Raw genomic sequence first — 18954 nt, 5'->3', positions numbered from 1 at the left:
AAAATACAAATGTTTCTTCTGGTACCTGTCCAGAAAAAAAATATTTATATAATATAATATTATACCTTATATATATATATATATATATATATATATATATATATATATATATATATATATATATATATATATATATATCCAATCATCACATCTTTGACCAGTCTGTTGAAAGAAAAACTATCACAATTGGCGACGAGGATGGGATGCAAAGCGTCCGAAAAATTGTAAGGAGAGCCTTTAAAAAAAAAAAATACAGTAGTTAGAACATGGATGTTTCAGGTATGATTGTTGACTGAATACTGCAGATTATTATTAATGAAATATGTTATAGGGCTATGTAAGCAATGCACACTCCAAATTAACCAATAGTTATTTTGTGTGTTTGTTCTGACAGTTTGAGAGCAAATGCTTAAACTCTGAAGGCAGAGGCTTCCCTGAAGGATGTTTCTGTTTCCGGGTCAAAGAGCACCAGCAGAAGCTCCTGAAGATTTAAAGCCGTAAAATCAAACAATATTTTCCCATAGAACAAGTAACTTTTCTATTTTTGAACCAAACCACACCATTTTTAAAATGATTGTATTAGTATGTGGGATATTGTTAAGGCCCTTAACCATAGAGTTGGAAAAACTCAGAGACTACTCAAGGAGGGATTTTTGGCAAATCTTGCTCATAATCATGCTGGATGCTCATTTGCGGTTAATTACGACTACTTGAACACGGTGAACAAGAGGTACATCCACATACATGGGCCTATGGGGTTCAAAAGGTTTGAGCCAGATGTTCTGGTGTGTTTCTGCCGAGCTCTCCAGCGTTACTCCAGTTTATGTTTCTGATCTGCTCGTTCTCAGCCTGCCTGTCTGCCCGTTTTGGGACTTGTTTGCCTCACGGACTGAACTCCCGGTTTTGACCCTGTCAGTACCGAGTGAACAGCACTATCTTCGTAACCTCTGTCTCGTGGTCGTGCTTTTTGGTTTCAGTTGGTTGTACCAGTAACCGTTACTGTTCATACATTTGATAAATGCATTTGGATATTTATTTTTTATTTTTGTATTACCTTGAGCTGGTTTTATGTCATCAATATATGAAAATAATACTTACTATGATAAAACTATGATACTGTGATACTATTTTAACTTAAAGAGACAGTTAGCAAAACTCTTTTTGTATTTGAAGTGGAAATGTATAAATGCCATTATTAATGGTATCACGTGGTGCAACCAGATCCAACATAATTTAGAGATTTATCTAGATTACATAATCATTTAAAGTGATCAAACCAATTTGTCCTGATTCATCAGTGTTTGTTTCCTCTGGTTTCTCAGCCTTCAGTCTGTCTTGATGAGTGATATGATGAAGCTGTGTTTTCTACTGATGCCATGGCATGAAGACAGATGATCAACTGTCATACAGCTGAATACAAACAGAGAAGACACAGGAGCCATCAAGATGTCTTTATGATGCTGAATATTTATTGCAGTAAATGTGAAAGCTTGAAGTGGTCACAGTTGAAGAAGACTCGTCCAACTGCAGCTCTTCATGTTCACTCTGAACTACTAGAGTCTCACTCTGAACTACTAGAGTCTCACTCTGAACTACTAGAGTCTCACTCTGAACTACTAGATTTTCGCTTGACACACATAGGGTCTATGCAGGCGACAATCCGCATCGTTCCAGAGTCCCCAGCCTGTAAAACAGAAAACAGTCATGTGATGAACAGGATTTCAGGTTTGGTGGTACTGAAGTGTCTTATTGTCATGTTGTCTTTACACAGTGTGAACTTGCTATAAATGTGTGTACTTAGTGCATTATACTATAATAATGTATGCTCCTGATAGGCCTCGTCCTTCATGTAAACCCTCTCTTCATGTTGAGGAAACCCAGGACTCTGAATATATTCATGTATTGTGTGAAACAGTTGTGTTAACGTCTGTAAGAAGTCAACAACCGACTGTCAAATCAAATAAAGTTCAATTGAATAATGTCTCTACAATATTTAATGTCACTTTTCTAATCATAAAATAAATTACAAAATAAAATATGGGATGTATTCATGAAAATAGTGAAAGAGCAGAATGCTTTTCAAGAACGTGACTCTTAAAATAAAGTACTTAATTTTAGAAAAATGAATTGAAACGTGTTATATTGATCTCACCTTCTAAGAAGTGACTTCATCTGAGGTTATTAAAAAACTTGTGTGAGCTCTATTCCTCTCTGTTTACATCATTAGTGGACAGTAAATGAAGGTGTTAGCATTCTGATCATATTGAGCTCTCAGGTTTATTCTCTGGTTTATTCATCTCAGATGTGAGTGGGTACGTTTGCTCAAAGGTTCAGTGCTTTGTCTCGTAGTGGAGCTTCACATTGCTGCTTTAAATAATCATCTCGGTCTCTGAACATATCAGTCTTTATGGTTTTGAACTGTCCATTGGAAGAATGAAGACATGAGAGTCCATTCTTGGTTTAAGTCTCTGGTCTCTCTGACCACTTTTCTCTTTCACGAGAACGACATGTGAAATAACTTCTGACTCATGTTTTATTCTCAGACTACTCTCCTGGGTTCAGATACAACAGATCTAGGACCGGATCCAGACCTCCTATTAGTGAGTCCTGCTTTGTTGCAGACATACAGACATTAAATACTCTGGTATCAGAGATACAGGATGGACTTCCCAATCTGACTCAGTATTTTAAATCAGTGTGACATGAAGAGGTTCAGTGAGGTTTAAATGCAGCACCTTCCTTCATACTCATCTGGACTGTTTTCTTGAGCTACTTTAATCATCATCCACCAGGGGTCATGAAAGTGTCTTTTCTTGAGGTTCAGAAGTCTACATTCATCTCTAGTAAGTTATAACCTCTCCTCCTGAGTCTGTAGTTTACTTACTCCAGTAGTTCATCTCAATGCAGTGCTCTACTTTGAAAAACCAGCTGTCGGGTTGGCCACGAGCCCAATGGGAGTAGTTATGTTTACTTGAATCGGTCCAAACATAGCTTTTACCATTCTGAAAAAACAAACAAGAAACAATGATCACCTGAGGATGACTACTGCACTAACATTCATAAGGTCTGTGTTTTTCATCTCAACATAATGATGATCAGATGAACAATCCCCTGGTCAGCTGGTTGATGATGCTCCAGTGTGACTCGTGTGTCTTTGCATTGGAGTTGTCTCCTGGATACTAAGTCACTGGACTGTAAGAAGTCAAAGTAACCAGAATAATATTGTTCAATAGTATATTTACTGTATCAGTACTACACTAGTGCAACAGCACAGCTATGTTACTATTACAGTATTACATTTTGTTTTTGCATTTCACACCATGTTATGAAAAAAAGTAAATATAATTATTACATTGAGTCAAATGTGAATCAGCATCATAACAGTAACGTGTGTCAGCCAGGTTAATGCAGTACTACAACATGTTACTCTGAGGTACAAGTACACAGTAAGTAGTAAAAAGCTCAGTAGGATGTTTCTATGTGCTTCAGGGGCCTTTTGGTGGATTTCTTTGGTGGGCGATTTGTGTGAGTAGTAACATAATTTAATAATTCAATAACACGTTTACCTCTGTGATTTCATTGTAAACACATGAGAGGCACAAACTGAACAGAAACATTCACTTCTTACCCGATGCAGTCCGATCCAGTAATAGAATTTTGTAGTCGTAACCCTGTACATGGCTCATTCCACTAGTTCCAGCTCTTTAAGGCTGTGGATTGATACCAGATCTCCTTTTGCGAAGGTCCTACAGTGTCTCTGTAATCAAAATAGATAATAGCGGTTATTCTTCATCCTAATTCTCTGATGTAAACTTTCTCCTCTTGACCGTGAAGTCATGAAGAACGTTCACGTTACCTTTTGCTCTGAGGAGAATAAACCCTCAACCCTAGAACACTAACGTGACAAATAGGAACATCATCACTAACGTTGAGTATATTTCACCCGGTATAATGTAAAATGTAAAAATTACTTCTCATCAAAATATATTATAATACAACAATACAAGGTAAATTGAAGTACTCTTCTTGTATTTTACCCAGTAGAACTTCTCAGAAAACCCAAAACAGATATAATGGGGGGGACCCTCAAAATCAGATTAAAAATTAGGGAATAGATAATAAATCATGATTAAAAGTATGAATAATGGAGTAATGAGTAATCAGGTCGTTCCTGGGACATGTGAGTCTTGTCCTGTGAAAGAAAAGACTCCTTCACTGCCCATCAGGAATGTTTTCACCCTCTATCAATGACGTCTGGTTAAAATCACCCGAACATGTGAAGGTTGAAAAAAACAGGGATTTGAGCAGAGAGACACGCCCGCCTTCAATAAGACACGTCTACCATCAAGAACGTCAGTGAGCAGCATGAAGCTACACAAGAACACACACAACTCAGACAAAAGCAACACAATGAAAAATAGGTCATCACGATCGTGTGGTGGAATATTGCCAGAAGTTAGTGTTCTCTGATTAAAATTTAAAAATGACTTTAATTCTTTATGATTCATTTTGTCTTCTAATTTTTTTCTAAATGTATTTATTTATTTTTCAAATTTGAATTTAATGGTTTGAATTCAATTTTTTAATGTGAGAAATTACCGATATTTTTATTTATTAATTTCTTTTCAAAATTGCCAAAATTACAAGTATGTATTTGCCATTTCTTCTCTGGGTAATTGACCCTCCATAGCTGTACCTTCTTCATCAAAACACTTGATTATACTTGAGAGTACATGGACTTCTCCTTTCCATAAATACAGCTTGTCCTCTTTCTCACTTCTAATGAAGTGTTGAGACTATGAACAGGATGAGGTCGAATGTGCTGTCTGTAGTCTGCTGTGTGTATGTTTTTATTACCTTTGCGTTTCCATGTGTCCTCTATGGTTTAATGAACGCCTTCACACAGCGGTTATTACTGAACTGGAACCAGCCTCGACCGAGAGCATGTCTACAATAATTGACTGGATATCTGGTTTGACACATAACTTTAGGATTCCCTGTAACATAGGGAAAAAAGACGTGCTGTTAGTTTAGTGTTCCTGGTGTCTGTGTAGAAAGATATTTAGTGACAGTTTGGTTCTTACATGGTGTAGCGTCCGACATGGACATCAGCACCACCAGAAGGACGGCAGTCACCACAACAGGACGCATGGCTCAGGATTCACTGACTCTCAGATCTCTACAACTGGAATATCACCTGGAAATGCCACACCGTTCAACCCCATCACAACAACCACTTCAGTTCATAGCAGTTTTTAAAGCCACACATCAGATTAAAGTTATGTCTGTTCTCTAAAACCTCCACCAAGAGACAAAGAGGACTCACCACAAGTGTCTTCTACCTCGTTGCATCTCAGTCTAAAGGTCTGTTTAAATACCTTTCACAGCCATGCTCGTGGACTTAAACGTTAAAACATTTAACTACTTCAACAACACGCCTGTTTATCTTCCACGTCATCTCAGAAGTAGGATCCACATCTATTCAGTTACAACATTAGAATATCAAGCATCCGTGCACAAACAAAGCACTTCTTCAATACTTGGTATAGTAGTGACCAGTTCATGAGTTGCAGCTCTATGAATGTTTTCTGGATGTTGGTATGTGGAACGGCCTGTATAGGACTCACTGAAGGACTCACTGTTTGTTTTAGTCCACTGACCAATAAATAAAGCTAAAAGCCCAAAAGGTGAAAGTCAGGAGACAGAAAGATCCCAGAGTCAGTCCAGGTGAGCGACCAGCTGACTCCACCCTCCAACCCCATGGAGGCAGAGGACAAAGAGTCGTGTCCAGAGGAGCTGATACTGTTTCTAACTGCTGAACGGACATTATTATTATTAATTTATTCATCCAAGGATGATTCAGAGCTGCTGAAGACAAACACAAGTTCATTGTGTTCAGCTCAGTTTGCTGTGAAAGCCCTTCAGGGTGAGGACTAGTCCTGCAGAGAACTAGTTTACTGATGAAAGCAAACAGAAAGATGAACTGTCTATTTTAATTAGTAAAGTACAACACGGTGCTGCTGTGTTTAATAAGCAGGTTTTATTCTTCTTTTAACCATCCAACTGCCAACAATGATGAACAACTGGTGCACTCAGCAGTTCATGTGATGTCAAGCTGACATCAGCAGACCATCACTGTACAGACAACGACAGACATGTTGACTTGCCATAAGCCAGCAGGTTTCCATCAGAATATAGTGCAACCATTTCTGTGGACGTCATCCCAGAAGTAGGATCCACCCTCTATAGTAAGAACATAATAATATCAAGCATACGTGCACAAACAAAGCACTTCTTCAATACTAGATTGAGTAGTGACCAGTTCATGATACAGAGGTGAATCTCTGTAGGAGCTCCCCCTAAGCTCTGACCAGATCAAGGCAGAGTCTGTTACAAAAGAAATGATGGTATACTTAAAATATCATTTAAAAGGAGATTGTGTTTATTGCTTTTTGTTTTGTGATCAATTTAAATGTTTGTTTTTTTCATTTTCAAAATGCTGTCTCTCGATGTGTATCATAAGTATAATAAGTATGATGCTGAAAACAATAATAATAATAATAATAATAATAATAATAATAATAATAATAATAATAATAATAACAATGACATCTATGATAATGAAGATTTGCTCCAAAGATCACGTGTGAAGAAAGATGTTGAGAAGCAGACATGTCAGCAGAAGTCAATCATCGCTTCACCGGTGACTTTCTAAAAGTATTTAGAAGAAAAACAAGACAAAGTTATGGTTCATGCATTTTGATCCCAGTCAGTGAATAACAAACAATGCAAATTACTTTTTGTCCTTTTTTTGCATTCTGCTGTAAACAAGCCGTCAGCTGAGAATCCTGTTGATCGTGTTGAGCTTCTGACAGAAACTTCAACAAGCTACAAGGACCATGAAAAATGTAACAATGTCCTGTAATTTGTAATTTGGGAGAACAGATTCTATCAATACCAGATATTCTTTATTAAACACGGTTAAATTACATTTGATTCTGATGAGGAAAAAATGTGGTTGGCTCAGTGGTGTTTGGTCGTTTTATTCTGCAACAGTACTTCATCTCTATATAAATCCAATGGAGCTGAATGGACTTTTGCTCACATCATTAAAAAATGACATTTAAAAAAATGTCTTGTGTCTTTCCAGGAACAAAGTCCGCAGCTACTCTGAACAATCCTCACAGCCATTGGAAGACATAATAGTGAACGCAAGAAAGAAGTTCAGTGATAGAATGATGTGCATTTCAGCTTTCTACCACTTGAGGGCGCAATACTTTCATGAACTACACAATCACATGAATAACTACATGAATAACTACTAGGGGAAGTAGTGTGTAGGGAAGTAGATCCCCTTTACTCCGTGGCCACTGCTGCATGTGTCGGGGAAGTTAGAAGGAACTGGTTGTTCCCTGACGGCTGCGAGTTTCCGACACAGAGGGCGCTTGCTTTGTGCTAAAACCCGACGGGCCAGTCCAGCCTCGGCTCAGTACGATATGGATGTCACAATCAATCGATAATGTAATGCAATAATTGTATAATCTGAATTTAAAGCAAGTTGTCATGAGATTCATAAGAAAGTAGTGAAGTGTATTCATGGTTAAGTATTACTGTGTTCACATATTATCATTTTTTTTCTTTCTTTATGGTTTAATACTAATGTTTTGCTTTTTTTGTTTTTAACAAGTTATGTGCATAAGGAATAGTGACGATGATGATATGTGTCCAAAAAGGACCCCTGCATCTTGTTTCCCCTTCTCCGCCTGGCCCTGTCGACACCTTACACACACATGCACACACACTCGTGGATCCCCCAAAGTAATGCGATGCAGCCGCCAGAGAGACCAGGAGCAGCTGAAGCAGGAGCACTGATGTGGAAGCCATGACGCCCTCAACTCACCTGTCTGGAGGTTCTCTGCCACTCTCATCCACCTGCAGCATCATTATATACGCTCACCGGCAGGCCGGCCAGACGATGGCCATGCCCTCAAGGTTAATGGCGTGTACGCCATATGCCGGAATAGGCTGCAGAACTGGTTTCACAACATCTTCTAGTGTCAACACCTGCAACAGTGCCAAGTTGGATTAGAATGAGACATCCCTGATGCCAGCATGCTGGCTGCCTGTTCTGACAAATATTGAGGAATCAAAGTGTTTTGCTCCTGTCCTCTCAGCAGCATCATGTACATTTAAGTGCTTTTAGCGCTGAAGGCCTCTGTGTTAACCCCAAATCAATAATGCATATTATTCCTCTTACATGTGTGCTATAAATTAATCTACATGGATTTGGTGTGAGTTGCTGTTGTATAAATTGTCTGTTGAGATGTCTGCCTTCGCTCCAATATCATGAAACATCATCATTGTCAGCTTGCTCGAAGTAAAATACTAGTTTAAATAAAAGATGCTATAATACTTAGTTAGTTTAAATAAAAGATGGTGAAATACTTAGTTCTACCTTCAGGACATTTTAAGGGGAAGCGCTCTTTCTTCTTAACGTCAGGCAGCATCTGGAACATACTGGGTACAGCCTAAGACTCTGAATTGTCCTTTCCTCGCTCCTTTCCTTGCTCCACCTGCTCTGAGGAGCAAGGAGGGATCTGTGAGGAGCCAGGAGAGAGGATGCAGGAGAGAGGATGCAGGAGAGCAGCCTTTGGGAAGCCTTTGATGGCCGTATGTTTTGCTTAGATTAGAGTTTTACACATTTATTCTTTTCCTTTTCGTTTCTTTTTTATATAAAAAAAAATGAAATGTTAGGGTCAGACTGTATGGAAGATGGGTTTCATGTGTATTTTAAGGGAAAGAATGGTTCATAATCTCTGTTCATGGTCACTTCTCACATTGCAGGCAAAAGAGTCAGGACCACATTGTCTTCTTTTATTTCCTCATTATTTTATTTTTGATATGAATAATATCATTATTGTAATGTGATAGTTATACAGTAATGCAACAATAAACTTCTCATGACGCTGGCTGTAACTATGGAAAACATGTCTGGGTTTAATAAGGTTGTTTAACGTCTCGAGTCATACATAATCGACACAGGAATGAACTGCTCCATTGACGTTGCTCTTTTGGTGATTTGCTTTTGGTAAATCTAAAAATAACAAATCTGGGGATTTAGTTTCCATAACTCTGTGTATTGAAGTCCGGTAACCTCGCCCATCTTTAAACAAACACCTCTGACAGGTGCCAGTGATTTATACCGCTTGAACATGAGTTATTATTTGGGTTGTTCCCGCACACTAATTCACTTTAATCATCACTTGTACAAATACTGTATCATGCAGCAAGAATGTCCTGAGGTTACTGCAATGCAGGAATCTGACTTGCGGTCTCACGGGCAACAGGATCAACGCTTGTTGTTGTTGCACTTAAGCTTATTTTTATAGTACTAATTAATTTTAAAAGGGAGTTATTCAACACAAGCCAGACATGCTCATGACATCCATGAGCTGAATGACTCGTAAAATGTAAAAATAGGTTGTTATATGTTGTTTTAGGTTGTTATAGGTTGTTATAGGTTTATAGGTATACGTTGTTATAGGTTTGTTATATGTTGCATGGGCTGTAAGTATGTGATCAATACAAAGGTTTTGATCGCACAGTAAAAAGCTTAGTTTTCAATATTTAATACTCAATTCAATAACATTTTTGTATTAATGTGTGTTCCATATCATTCTTGACTCTTCTGATGGTTTAATTTGACCGTGTCATTGTCATATTTTGTATATTGTCAGTCATACAATAAGGATCATGTTCATTGTTCCTCCTGCTGGATGGTTAAAAGCAGCTGGTCACATTCTCTTGTCAGGAGTGGAAAGTTTTGCGAGCTCAGCTGAACGGTATGTCCTGTCACTGAAGATACAAAGGGTTTTAAAAATTGAAAATGGGCTTTAATCGGCACCACCGATGCACACCCACACGTTTTGTTCTTTGAGTGGTTGTTTGTTTGTTTAGCATATTTTTCAAACACCCAATGTTCCTCTGACAGGATGCCGAGGAAGTTTGCCAAAGTTGCTTTTTGTAAATGTCTTCTGCAAATCACCTGCAGCCAAAGTTATGAGGAGCTGCACCTGCAATTATAAACCTGTATTGATCATCAGCTGTTGCAGCAGAACAAAGACATCAATATTACAGATAAATAGAGAAAGTTAATGAAATAATAAACAGTGTCACGTCTAATACTTTTTACAAGTTAAAGTCACGTTTACAGTAAATCACAGTAAAACCGTCGTATACTGCAACTGCAGTACGTTGTAGAAATACTGTAAAAACTGTAAAAGTACTGTAAAAGTACTGGAACTCAGGAGCCAGACACTAACGGAACATTTCATGAAATAGTGTTATGTTTCCAGATTCATCAATACACAAAGGAGCATGTATTAATGGATCTAATGAGTTAGAGCAGCACTGAAGGTGAGGGACGATGTTAACGTGTGCTTTATGAACGTGCTGTAATGCTGAATAAGATCATTGACTTCTTTTATACATCTCTTTAGTCTTTGTACAGTTTAAATAATCATAAATAAAAAGGTAGAGACAAAAGAAGAACGTCTCGAGCTGCAGCGACGACAACATGAACAACAAAGACTCGTTTACATTTTAACATTTATTTAGAAAACAGAAACAAATCTGTACAAAATTTAGTTCCATGTGAAGCTGCCGGCACGACAACAACAACACAACCTTGGTGTGTAACTGTGTTCAGTTGGGAACAGGAATCATCATTTAAACTAAAAGGTAAACTGTCTGTAGATTTATCTCCCAGACTCGCCTCTGAGGAAGAGCTCCTCCTCTTCATTACCCAGAGGATCAGAGGGTGTGTGTGTGTGTGAAAGCTGGCCGGGTTCTTGTTGTTGTTGTTGTTGTTGATGATCCGCCTCTTCAGGATCTTGAGAATCGTTTGCAGGGGAGACGGACGAGGGACGATGAGCTGATGAAGACGAGTCAGCCGTCTGAGAGTCTGAAGGATCATTTTAGAAATGATGTTATTCAGTGTTTAATGTTTCACACACACTTTCTCTCACAGACACAAAAACACACACTTTCTCTCACACAGACACACACTTTCTCTGACACACACACTTCCTCCCAACCCACACACACACACACACTCTTCCTCTCACCAGTCTGCTGGCGGGTCAGCCTCCTCTTCAGCGCTCTCTGGCGGTTCAGCTCCATGCGTTGCTGCTGCTCCTCCGTCAGAGGGGGTGGAGCCTGAGCGGAAAGGGGCGGAGCCTGAGCGGAGACGGGCGCAGCCGGCAGGTCCATGAAGCTGGAGCTGTTGAACGGATCCGGATCCTCAAATGCACGAGACTCAGGAGCTTCTTCCTCTTCTTCACCTGAAGTCACGACAAACGTTTCTTTCAACATTATTCAGATTATTTTATTAAAGCTGCAGCGGAACAACAACTTTCACGCAACAAAAGCATCATTTAGTGTTTGTTTCGGTCGCCTAAAGTAACATATAAAGTTCCAAATAATATAAAACCTGAGGGATATGAAGGCTAGAGTCCCATTATGAGTTAAATGAACCTGTGTGGCGTCCAAGGGTCACATGATCGGTCACGAGATGATCTCGTGTTTCAGACCATGATCCCGTGTTAATGTTTCATTGTTTAAGTCTCTCACCGGCCATGAAGTCTTGGTGCGTCAGCGGCATGTCCAGTCGAATGCGCTTGAGACACGTCTGCAGGGAGAACGCACGAGAAACACTGAGAAGAAGAAGAAGAAGAAGAAGAAGAAGAAGAAGAAGAAGAAGAAGAAGAAGAAGAAGAAGAGGAAGAGGAAGAAGAAGAAGAACTTCTACACCGGAGAAAGAACATGAGCAGGCGTTGTTGAAGCGACCAGCGGCTTCCTCCCACCTGCACGTCCTTCTTGGTGCCGAGCTTCTCCACTTTGTCGATGAAGGCTTCGAACTGCAGTTTTGGGTACAATCTGTGAGCCCAGTTCTCCATCTTCTGCATCAGCAGCCGCAGGTCCTCCGCCTGGAGGACCAGGAGACACGCAGAGGGCAGTTAGAGGTCATGATAGCGCTGGGCGATGTACCGGTTTAATAGATCCATACGGTATGAATTTTTCATATACCGTCATACAGCCGTAACAACTGTTGTCTTACATGTCATGGTTGTAACTTTAGTCACGGTTATAACTTTATAACAATTAATAACCCAGGAGTAACAATCTTTAACATGGTAAAACGCCACAACACAACACTTAACACTAATAATTGTACGTTTATTTAATTACACCGCCGAACTGCGTGCTGGGTACAGCTCAAATGTAGGCGGGGAAAAAAACAGGAAGAGACAGACCGGCACACAAGCAGCTGTTCACTGCTCGCTGGCCAGGTGCGAGCGAGTTGCCGTCCTTTTCGGCCTCAATGAAATAATGTGTTTACTCAAAAAGAAATACCACGAAAACTCCAGAATCTTACAAAAATACTGTGATATGAATTTTTGGCCATACCGCCCAGCCCTAGTGACAAAAGAAGTGTGAGAAGCTCTGCACTACAGCATCACTGCTCTCACCTCGTGCCCTTTGCCTTTGAAGCAGACGTCGTCAAACAGCGTCCGGAGAGCCGGGAGTCCTCTCTCTGAGATCAGCCTGAAGAGAGAAAGAACAAATCAACACGAGCGAGTTGGTCACCGATGCAGCGTTCTCGTCCAGAGGGGTGTTAGGTCTGTCATGGAACTGGGTCAAAGCCCTCTGAACCCACGAAGCAGCATCAGGGTTGTTGTTGTTGTTGTTTTTGTTCCTATACCGTCACATTTTAACTCTCCGTGGCCTCGTTTTTCCTCTTCAAAATAAAAGCCCTGCTTCTCTCTGGAAACAGAACCATCAGGACTTGAAGTAGAAAACTAGAACACGTCCTCAATGCAGAACAGTTATGACATAGATTATAATAATTATTTTTAAACAAAAATTTCAAGAATGACGTCCTTTGATAAACAGAGTATTTCTGCTAATTGTAAAAAATAAACATCCTTTTCCAGCCAATGCCCACTAGAGAAATGGCTGCAGCTGTGTTTCATTGTGACGGTTAAATGATTCACGTATTCTCACGTCATTAAAACTGATACCAGAAACTTCACGTGGAGCTGAGTTGAAGTAAAGCAACAGGCCTCCGGCTGCATTAAAGGTCACAGCTCCATTCACAGTGTGAACGTGCATGAATGATGTCACTGCTGTGCCGCCATGTGGCTGGCGTCGCCGTTACCTCTGAGAGTCCAGCTTGGGCTGCGGCCGCTTCACTCCTTTGCGTTTAGCGGCAGGGACGTCGGCCAGCTGGGACGCGTCGGCGGCGCCGTCCTCGTCCTCTGCGTGGGACCACAGCGCAGCGGGTCAATGCATTTATTTACAAAGTGCCCTTTTTTAAAATGTGGAACGTGGCCACGACCGCCGCAGCTTCTTCTCACCGCCGTGGCCACATCAAAGAGAAACTAAAACCAAACCCAAAGTTTGTGGTTCACGCCAGCAAAATAATGCCGTTCAGTTTCTCTCATAATTTATTTAACAAAAACAAACAAAAGAACAAAAAGGAACTCCTATTGCTGCCTCTCCTGCCCTGGTTAAAAAAAGACCGTAGGCCCAGGTGCATGCTGGTCCTGTACATACACACATACTACTATGTGAATAGCATAACTAAATACTCAAATCAACTGAGCCTCACCATTGTCCAAAGAGCCCGTCTGACCCGGGGACAGGGGAGGAGGGAGGGGGGGGAAGACCTCGTCCTCCATGTCCATGTCCTGAGCCTCCAACCGGACCAGAAACTGCTGGAGGGGAAAGAAAGACACCATGTGGAGCGGCTCAGGAAGCAATGCGTGGTGTCAATAATATCAACAACAACGTGTTTAAACCTTTCAGACACTGTTCACAACATATTGAGCATTTTCTCTAATCAGTAAGTCATAGTAATTGTAATACTTAACGCTGGATTGTTGACTGTTAGTCTCGGGTATAATCTAAAGACATATCTTGTGTGGTTGATAATACAAAATCTTATTTATACAACAGATATCTAAACTAGTACTATTAATGTATTTTACAGGCAGACAGAAAAAGAACTTAGGATGCAGATACGCACACTTTTCTAAATAAATGTATTATTTAAAAACACAAATGAAGAAATCAGAACGTGATCTGTAAACTACGAGTAGCCTAAAGATCAGAACTAACAGGAAGTCGTTTTTTCTCTGCAGCTGAAAACTGTCCCACTTGATTGCAGTTTTTAATGAAAGCCTCCTGATGAAGATGATAATAATAATAATAATAATAATAATAATAATAATCTTTCTCTCTCTCTCTCTCTCTCTCTCTCTCTCTCTCTCTTTCTCTCTTTCGATTCCAGGAGAGAAGCAGCTCATCAGTGGTCACATCGGTATCGGCCATGACAGCTCAGATATCGGTCGACCATCGCGTCACGCTAACGGCGGTAAACTCAATCATGAGAAAAAGCGAGCGCTAAGCTAACAGTGAGCTAAAGCTGAGCTTACAGTGAGCTAACGGTGAGCTAACAATGAACTAACGCGGAGATGACAGTGAGCTATCGCTGAGATAATAGTAAGCTCACGCCAAATTAACAGTGACCTGGCGCTAAGCTAACGCTGAGATAACAGTAAGCTGACGCCCAATTAACAGTGACCTGACGCTAAGCTAACACTAAGCTAACGCTGAAATAACAGTAAGCTAGCGCTAATAAATAAAATGAGTCAACCGCACGTCGCTCCAATAAACACATCTGATACAGGACAACGTTATAGTTCAAACTGAACACGTTTAAAAGTCAAAATATGGACTCACCAGACACGAGCTGTTTATGTACCGAAGCAACGAGCGGCGTCAAGCTAGCGACAACGACTTCCGGTGCAAAGCATTTCTTTTTTCAAAATAAAGTCCCACTGATTTATTAACGGGTAAATGCATATATAACGTGAAGAAGAAACTAACACTCGTGAACAGATGTTTTGGTGGCTGGTCACATGTATTATTACGGTAGCTCAGTATTTCTAAACTCCTGGCTTTGACTTTGCTTGAGACGACATAGTTTGAGTTAGTTTTTAATGGTTTTAATTTCAGTGGGTATGATTCAGTGGTCCAATGTAGTTTCACCTAAAAAATATACAAAAGTCCTTTTTATTAAAATGTGCAAACATGACGATAAAAACAATGATAAATAATCACTAAAAACATCAGAATGAAACAATGTATTCTCTTTTAATTAAGCAGATCATTAATTACATTATAATCAGGACAACATTACACACACTCTGGGGCTTTAGTTATATATTTAAATATAACAAGTACATTTATAAAAATCTGTTTAGAAAACAAGTGTTTCTGAGTAACATCCAAGTGGATATTTGTTATAAAAATCTAAATGTGACATGAATCAAAGGGACGCTGATGCACTATGAGTATGTGGTACACGCAGGCAACGTCTCTGTTTCTTATAATTTATTCATCCCAAAACAGGAAAACAACAAACAAATTAAATCATAACCAATCGCTGTCTCTCTGTCTCTGGTAAAACAACAACTGGCTGCTGCAGCTGAGCTACAAACACTGGAGCAAATATGGAAGAACAACATTGACCTGAAGTCATTTTGGTGAAAACATTGGTTGAGCTTTTCTGTTTAAGAACACAATTAGAACAGGTTACTGTTTTATTACAACTTTTACATTATTAATAAATCAAAGAGAAAGTTCAGTCAACAAAAGGTAAAATGTTGACGTCCTAAAACAATTATAATTAAGAAATACATGATAATACATAACAAATGAAACATGAGACAATATCATACAAACAAAAAACAACTGAATTTAAATTGATGTGTAGCTTCATCTGAGCTAAATAAACTTATTTTACAATTTGTATCAGCCTGATAGTTTTAAGTGTTTAACTATGTTTCATGTATTTCTGATGCTCTCATCAATACCCTTGTGATAAATAACAGAGACGAGAGCATCTAGTTGAGCAAACTCCGCGACTAATTTGTTTCTCCAGTGTGTAGTTTTACATGTCGTTTCATAGTGTGATTATGTGCAAATGTTTTTCCACAAACTGAACAACTAAATGGTTTCTCCCCTGTGTGGCTACGCATGTGATAGGCCAGATTTCCTTTTTGTGAAAATGTTTTACTACAAACAGAACAACTGAATGTTTTCTCCCCTGTGTGAACACGCATGTGAACGTTCAGGCCTGTCTTTTGTGAAAATGTTTGACTACACACAGGACAACTATATGGTTTCTCCCCTGTGTGGCTACGCATGTGACGTTCCAGGTCTCCATTTTGTGCAAATGTTTTACCACAAACTGAACAACTAAATGGTTTCTCCCCTGTGTGGATACGCATGTGATAGGTCAGGTTTCCTTTATGTGAAAATGTTTTACTACACACAGAACAACGAACTGTTTTCTCCCCTGTTTGGGTACACATGTAAGAGTTCACGGTTGTCTTTTGTGAAAATGTTTGACCACACACAGAACTAAATGGTTTCTCCCCTGTGTGCATACGCATGTGACGGTTCAGGTCTCCAGTACGTGAAAATGTTTGACCACACAAAGAACAAATTGGTTTCTGCCATGTGTGGATAGTCATGTGATTGTTCAGGTTTCCCTTTTTAGAAAATGTTTTACTACACACGCAGCAACTAAATGGATTCACTCCTGTGTTGGCTGCAATGTGTCTCTTCAGACATACCTTGTGGTCAGAGCTTCCAGCACATTCACGCGAGCTGATTGGTGTATTTCCAGTACTATAGTTGTGTTGAAGAAGGTTTGAATCTGACTGAGGTTCCTGAGTCTCCATCCAATCTCTACTGTCATCAGTCTCAGGTTCAGACATGTCTTCAGTCTCATCAGTATCTAATTCTGGATTTCTTTCTGGATCCAACTTTCTGTCTGGTTCTGATCCTCCACTATCCGCTCCACCAGCTTGTGTTTCCATCCGTTCAGTTTGTCTTTGATGAAGCTGTGAGGACTGAGCTTCTTCATCATCTTCACTCTTTACAGGAGTGAATGGGAACTTGAAATCAGCGTCTTCCAGTCCTTGAAGCTGCTCTGCCTCCTGACTTGTCCAGAGTTCCTCCTGTTCCTCTTTGATGTGTGGGGGCTCTGGGTCCTCATGTTCCTCTTTAATGTGTGGGGGCTCTGGATCCTCCTGTTCCTCTTTAATGTGTGCGGGCTCTGGGTCCTCCTGTTCCTCTTTAATGTGTGCGGGCTCTGGGTCCTCCTGTTCCTCTTTAACGTGTTGGGGCTCTGGGTCCTCCTGTTTCTCTTTAATGTGTGGGGGCTCTGGGTCCTTCTGTTCCTCTTTAATGTGTGAGGGCTCTGGCTCCTCCTGTTCCTCTTTAATGTGTGGGGGCTCAGGGTCCCCCTGTTCCTCTTTAATATGTGGCGGCCCTGGCTCCTCCTGTTCCTCTTTAATGAGTGGGGGCTCTGGGTCCTCCTGGTCCAGACTCAAGCTCCAGTCCTGCTGCTCAGGGGGAACCTCTTCTTTAACCAACAACAGCTGCTGGACGTCTGTGGAGAATAAAATACAGTTATACGTCTGAGAAAAGTTATAATAAACTCTTTATTATGTAAGAGGTTTATCACTGAAAAGCTTTGAATTAGTTGTAAATGAGAGAAGCATGACCCCTAAATAAAAACTTGCTGCTGCTGTCGTAAACATCTCACAGCAACTCTTGTTGCATTGACTGAACGAAAAAGGTTCATGTGTAAATAATATAGTGATAGAAGAAGTATTAAAATAATTGATTTGGTTCAAACCACACTACATGGTGCCTCATTGGACAAGCCCCACTAGGAAGCCTAGGGAGTCCCTGTGACACGGTCACGACGTCACCAGGACTACAGACTTGGTGCATCCCTTCTACCTCAGTACATGATGTGAATACTGCAGTACAGTACCTGTAACTCTACCTCAGTACATGATGTGAATACTGCAGTACAGTACCTGAAACTCTACCTCAGTACATGATGTGAATACTGCAGTACAGTACCTGTAACTCTACCTCAGTACATGATGTGAATACTGCAGTACAGTACCTGCAACTCTACCTCAGTACATGAATATTTCCTCCAGAACTGGTTGCATCAGTTTAAAGTGATGAAGAAACAAACAGAACCAACCTGCTCTTTGTATCCGGACGTCTGCGTTGTCGTTCTCTTCTAATCTAGAAACTTCCTCCTGGTCCTCTGCTGTCGCTCCTTCAGACAACATTTGGACTTTAGACATTTTCACACAACAGAAACGTTTCCTCCGTCACAAAGCCCGTTTACTCTCCGTTAAACTGGAACTAGCTGACACTTCAAACCAACAAAGAGACGCTGGCGCTACTGACGACGCCATGTTGCTAATGGAGGAACATCCGGGTCAGCTGTAGCTTGCGTGGTCGCCTTCAAAATAAAAGCCTTCAGCAGCTTCTATGGCGCAGCGTGTGTGTGTGTGTGTGTGTGTGTGTGTGTGTGTGTGTGTGTGTGTGTGTGTGTGTGTGTGTGTGTTTGTACATTGTGAACACACGCTACAAATTAAAATAATAATAATTTTGCAGAAAAAGTTGCAGAAAGACGTCCCGCGTCCTCCTGGTCTTTGGGGTCTGGACTCCAAAGACCAAATGCCCAAATCTGTACTTTTGTACTTTTTTTCTTTATTTTACAAACATTTTTAGAACAAACCATCGTTTCTCTGCAGTTAGTTTGAGTAGCCGAACGGAGATTTTTCAGAAACCACACCAGTCTATGAAAACATATATTAATGATAATAATAATAATAATAATAATAGACTCAATGGTGAAAAGTGTTTATTCCAAACAGAACAGCAGGACAGTTAAATCAACAAAATGCTCTCGACAGGGTAAAGTTTCACAGCTTTGAATGCACTCTCAGATCTGTGTGTGTGTGTGTGTGTGTGTGTGTGTGTGTGTGTGTGTGTGTGTGTGTGTGT

The 18954-nt window shown here is 40.2% G+C and overlaps 2 protein-coding genes and 1 long non-coding RNA gene across 4 annotated transcripts; all 3 read right to left on the bottom strand.

Annotated features, from left to right (window-relative positions):
- Positions 1–1445: 1445 nt before the first annotated feature.
- LOC137798493 (uncharacterized) lies at positions 1446–3018 on the bottom strand. Its single transcript, XR_011079365.1, has 2 exons — positions 2885–3018; positions 1446–1684 (listed from the first exon to the last, which is right to left on the bottom strand). It is a non-coding gene; the product is annotated as an uncharacterized lncRNA (long non-coding RNA).
- Positions 3019–10594: 7576 nt separating this feature from the next.
- On the bottom strand, positions 10595–14889 carry tipin (timeless interacting protein). Of its 2 annotated transcripts, none has more exons than XM_068588486.1 (8): positions 14806–14889; positions 13673–13778; positions 13220–13319; positions 12531–12606; positions 11865–11987; positions 11632–11689; positions 11127–11342; positions 10595–10963 (listed from the first exon to the last, which is right to left on the bottom strand). In XM_068588486.1, the coding sequence occupies exons 2-8, from the start codon at positions 13746–13748 to the stop codon at positions 10758–10760; spliced, it is 855 nt and encodes a 284-aa protein (XP_068444587.1). In that variant the 5' UTR covers positions 13749–13778; positions 14806–14889; the 3' UTR covers positions 10595–10757. The 2 variants fall into 2 exon arrangements, with proteins under 2 accessions (XP_068444587.1, XP_068444595.1); XM_068588494.1 differs by having other exon boundaries at positions 13673–13775; positions 14806–14869.
- A 373-nt stretch (positions 14890–15262) lies between these two features.
- LOC137788908 (zinc finger protein 260-like) lies at positions 15263–18343 on the bottom strand. The gene is made up of 2 exons (XM_068582075.1): positions 18140–18343; positions 15263–17527 (listed from the first exon to the last, which is right to left on the bottom strand). Exons 1-2 carry the CDS (start codon positions 18243–18245, stop codon positions 15993–15995), a joined length of 1641 nt encoding a protein of 546 aa, XP_068438176.1. The 5' UTR covers positions 18246–18343; the 3' UTR covers positions 15263–15992.
- Between the last annotated feature and the right edge of the window lie 611 nt (positions 18344–18954).

This window comes from Clinocottus analis, unplaced genomic scaffold, assembly GCF_023055335.1.
Source record: "Clinocottus analis isolate CAN_PGR_092001 unplaced genomic scaffold, fCliAna1.0.p SCAF_10, whole genome shotgun sequence".
Lineage (NCBI taxonomy): Eukaryota > Metazoa > Chordata > Actinopteri > Perciformes > Cottidae > Clinocottus > Clinocottus analis.
This window is presented reverse-complemented; position numbering and strand designations above follow the sequence as displayed.

What these genes read in the sequence shown, in the direction of transcription:
- tipin (XM_068588486.1), bottom strand. Translation starts at nt 13,748, where the DNA reads ATGGACATGGAGGACGAGGTCTTCCCCCCCCTCCCTCCTCCCCTGTCC. An exon ending in GCACCAAGAAGGACGTGCAG is followed by an intron (nt 11,690 to 11,864) that starts GTGGGAGGAAGC and finishes TTCTCCCTGCAG; the next exon opens with ACGTGTCTCAAGCGCATTCG. An exon ending in GCACCAAGACTTCATGGCCG is followed by an intron (nt 11,343 to 11,631) that starts GTGAGAGACTTA and finishes TCGTGACTTCAG; the next exon opens with GTGAAGAAGAGGAAGAAGCT.
- LOC137788908 (XM_068582075.1), bottom strand. Translation starts at nt 18,245, where the DNA reads ATGTCTAAAGTCCAAATGTTGTCTGAAGGAGCGACAGCAGAGGACCAG. An exon ending in CGTCCGGATACAAAGAGCAG is followed by an intron (nt 17,528 to 18,139) that starts GTTGGTTCTGTT and finishes TATTCTCCACAG; the next exon opens with ACGTCCAGCAGCTGTTGTTG.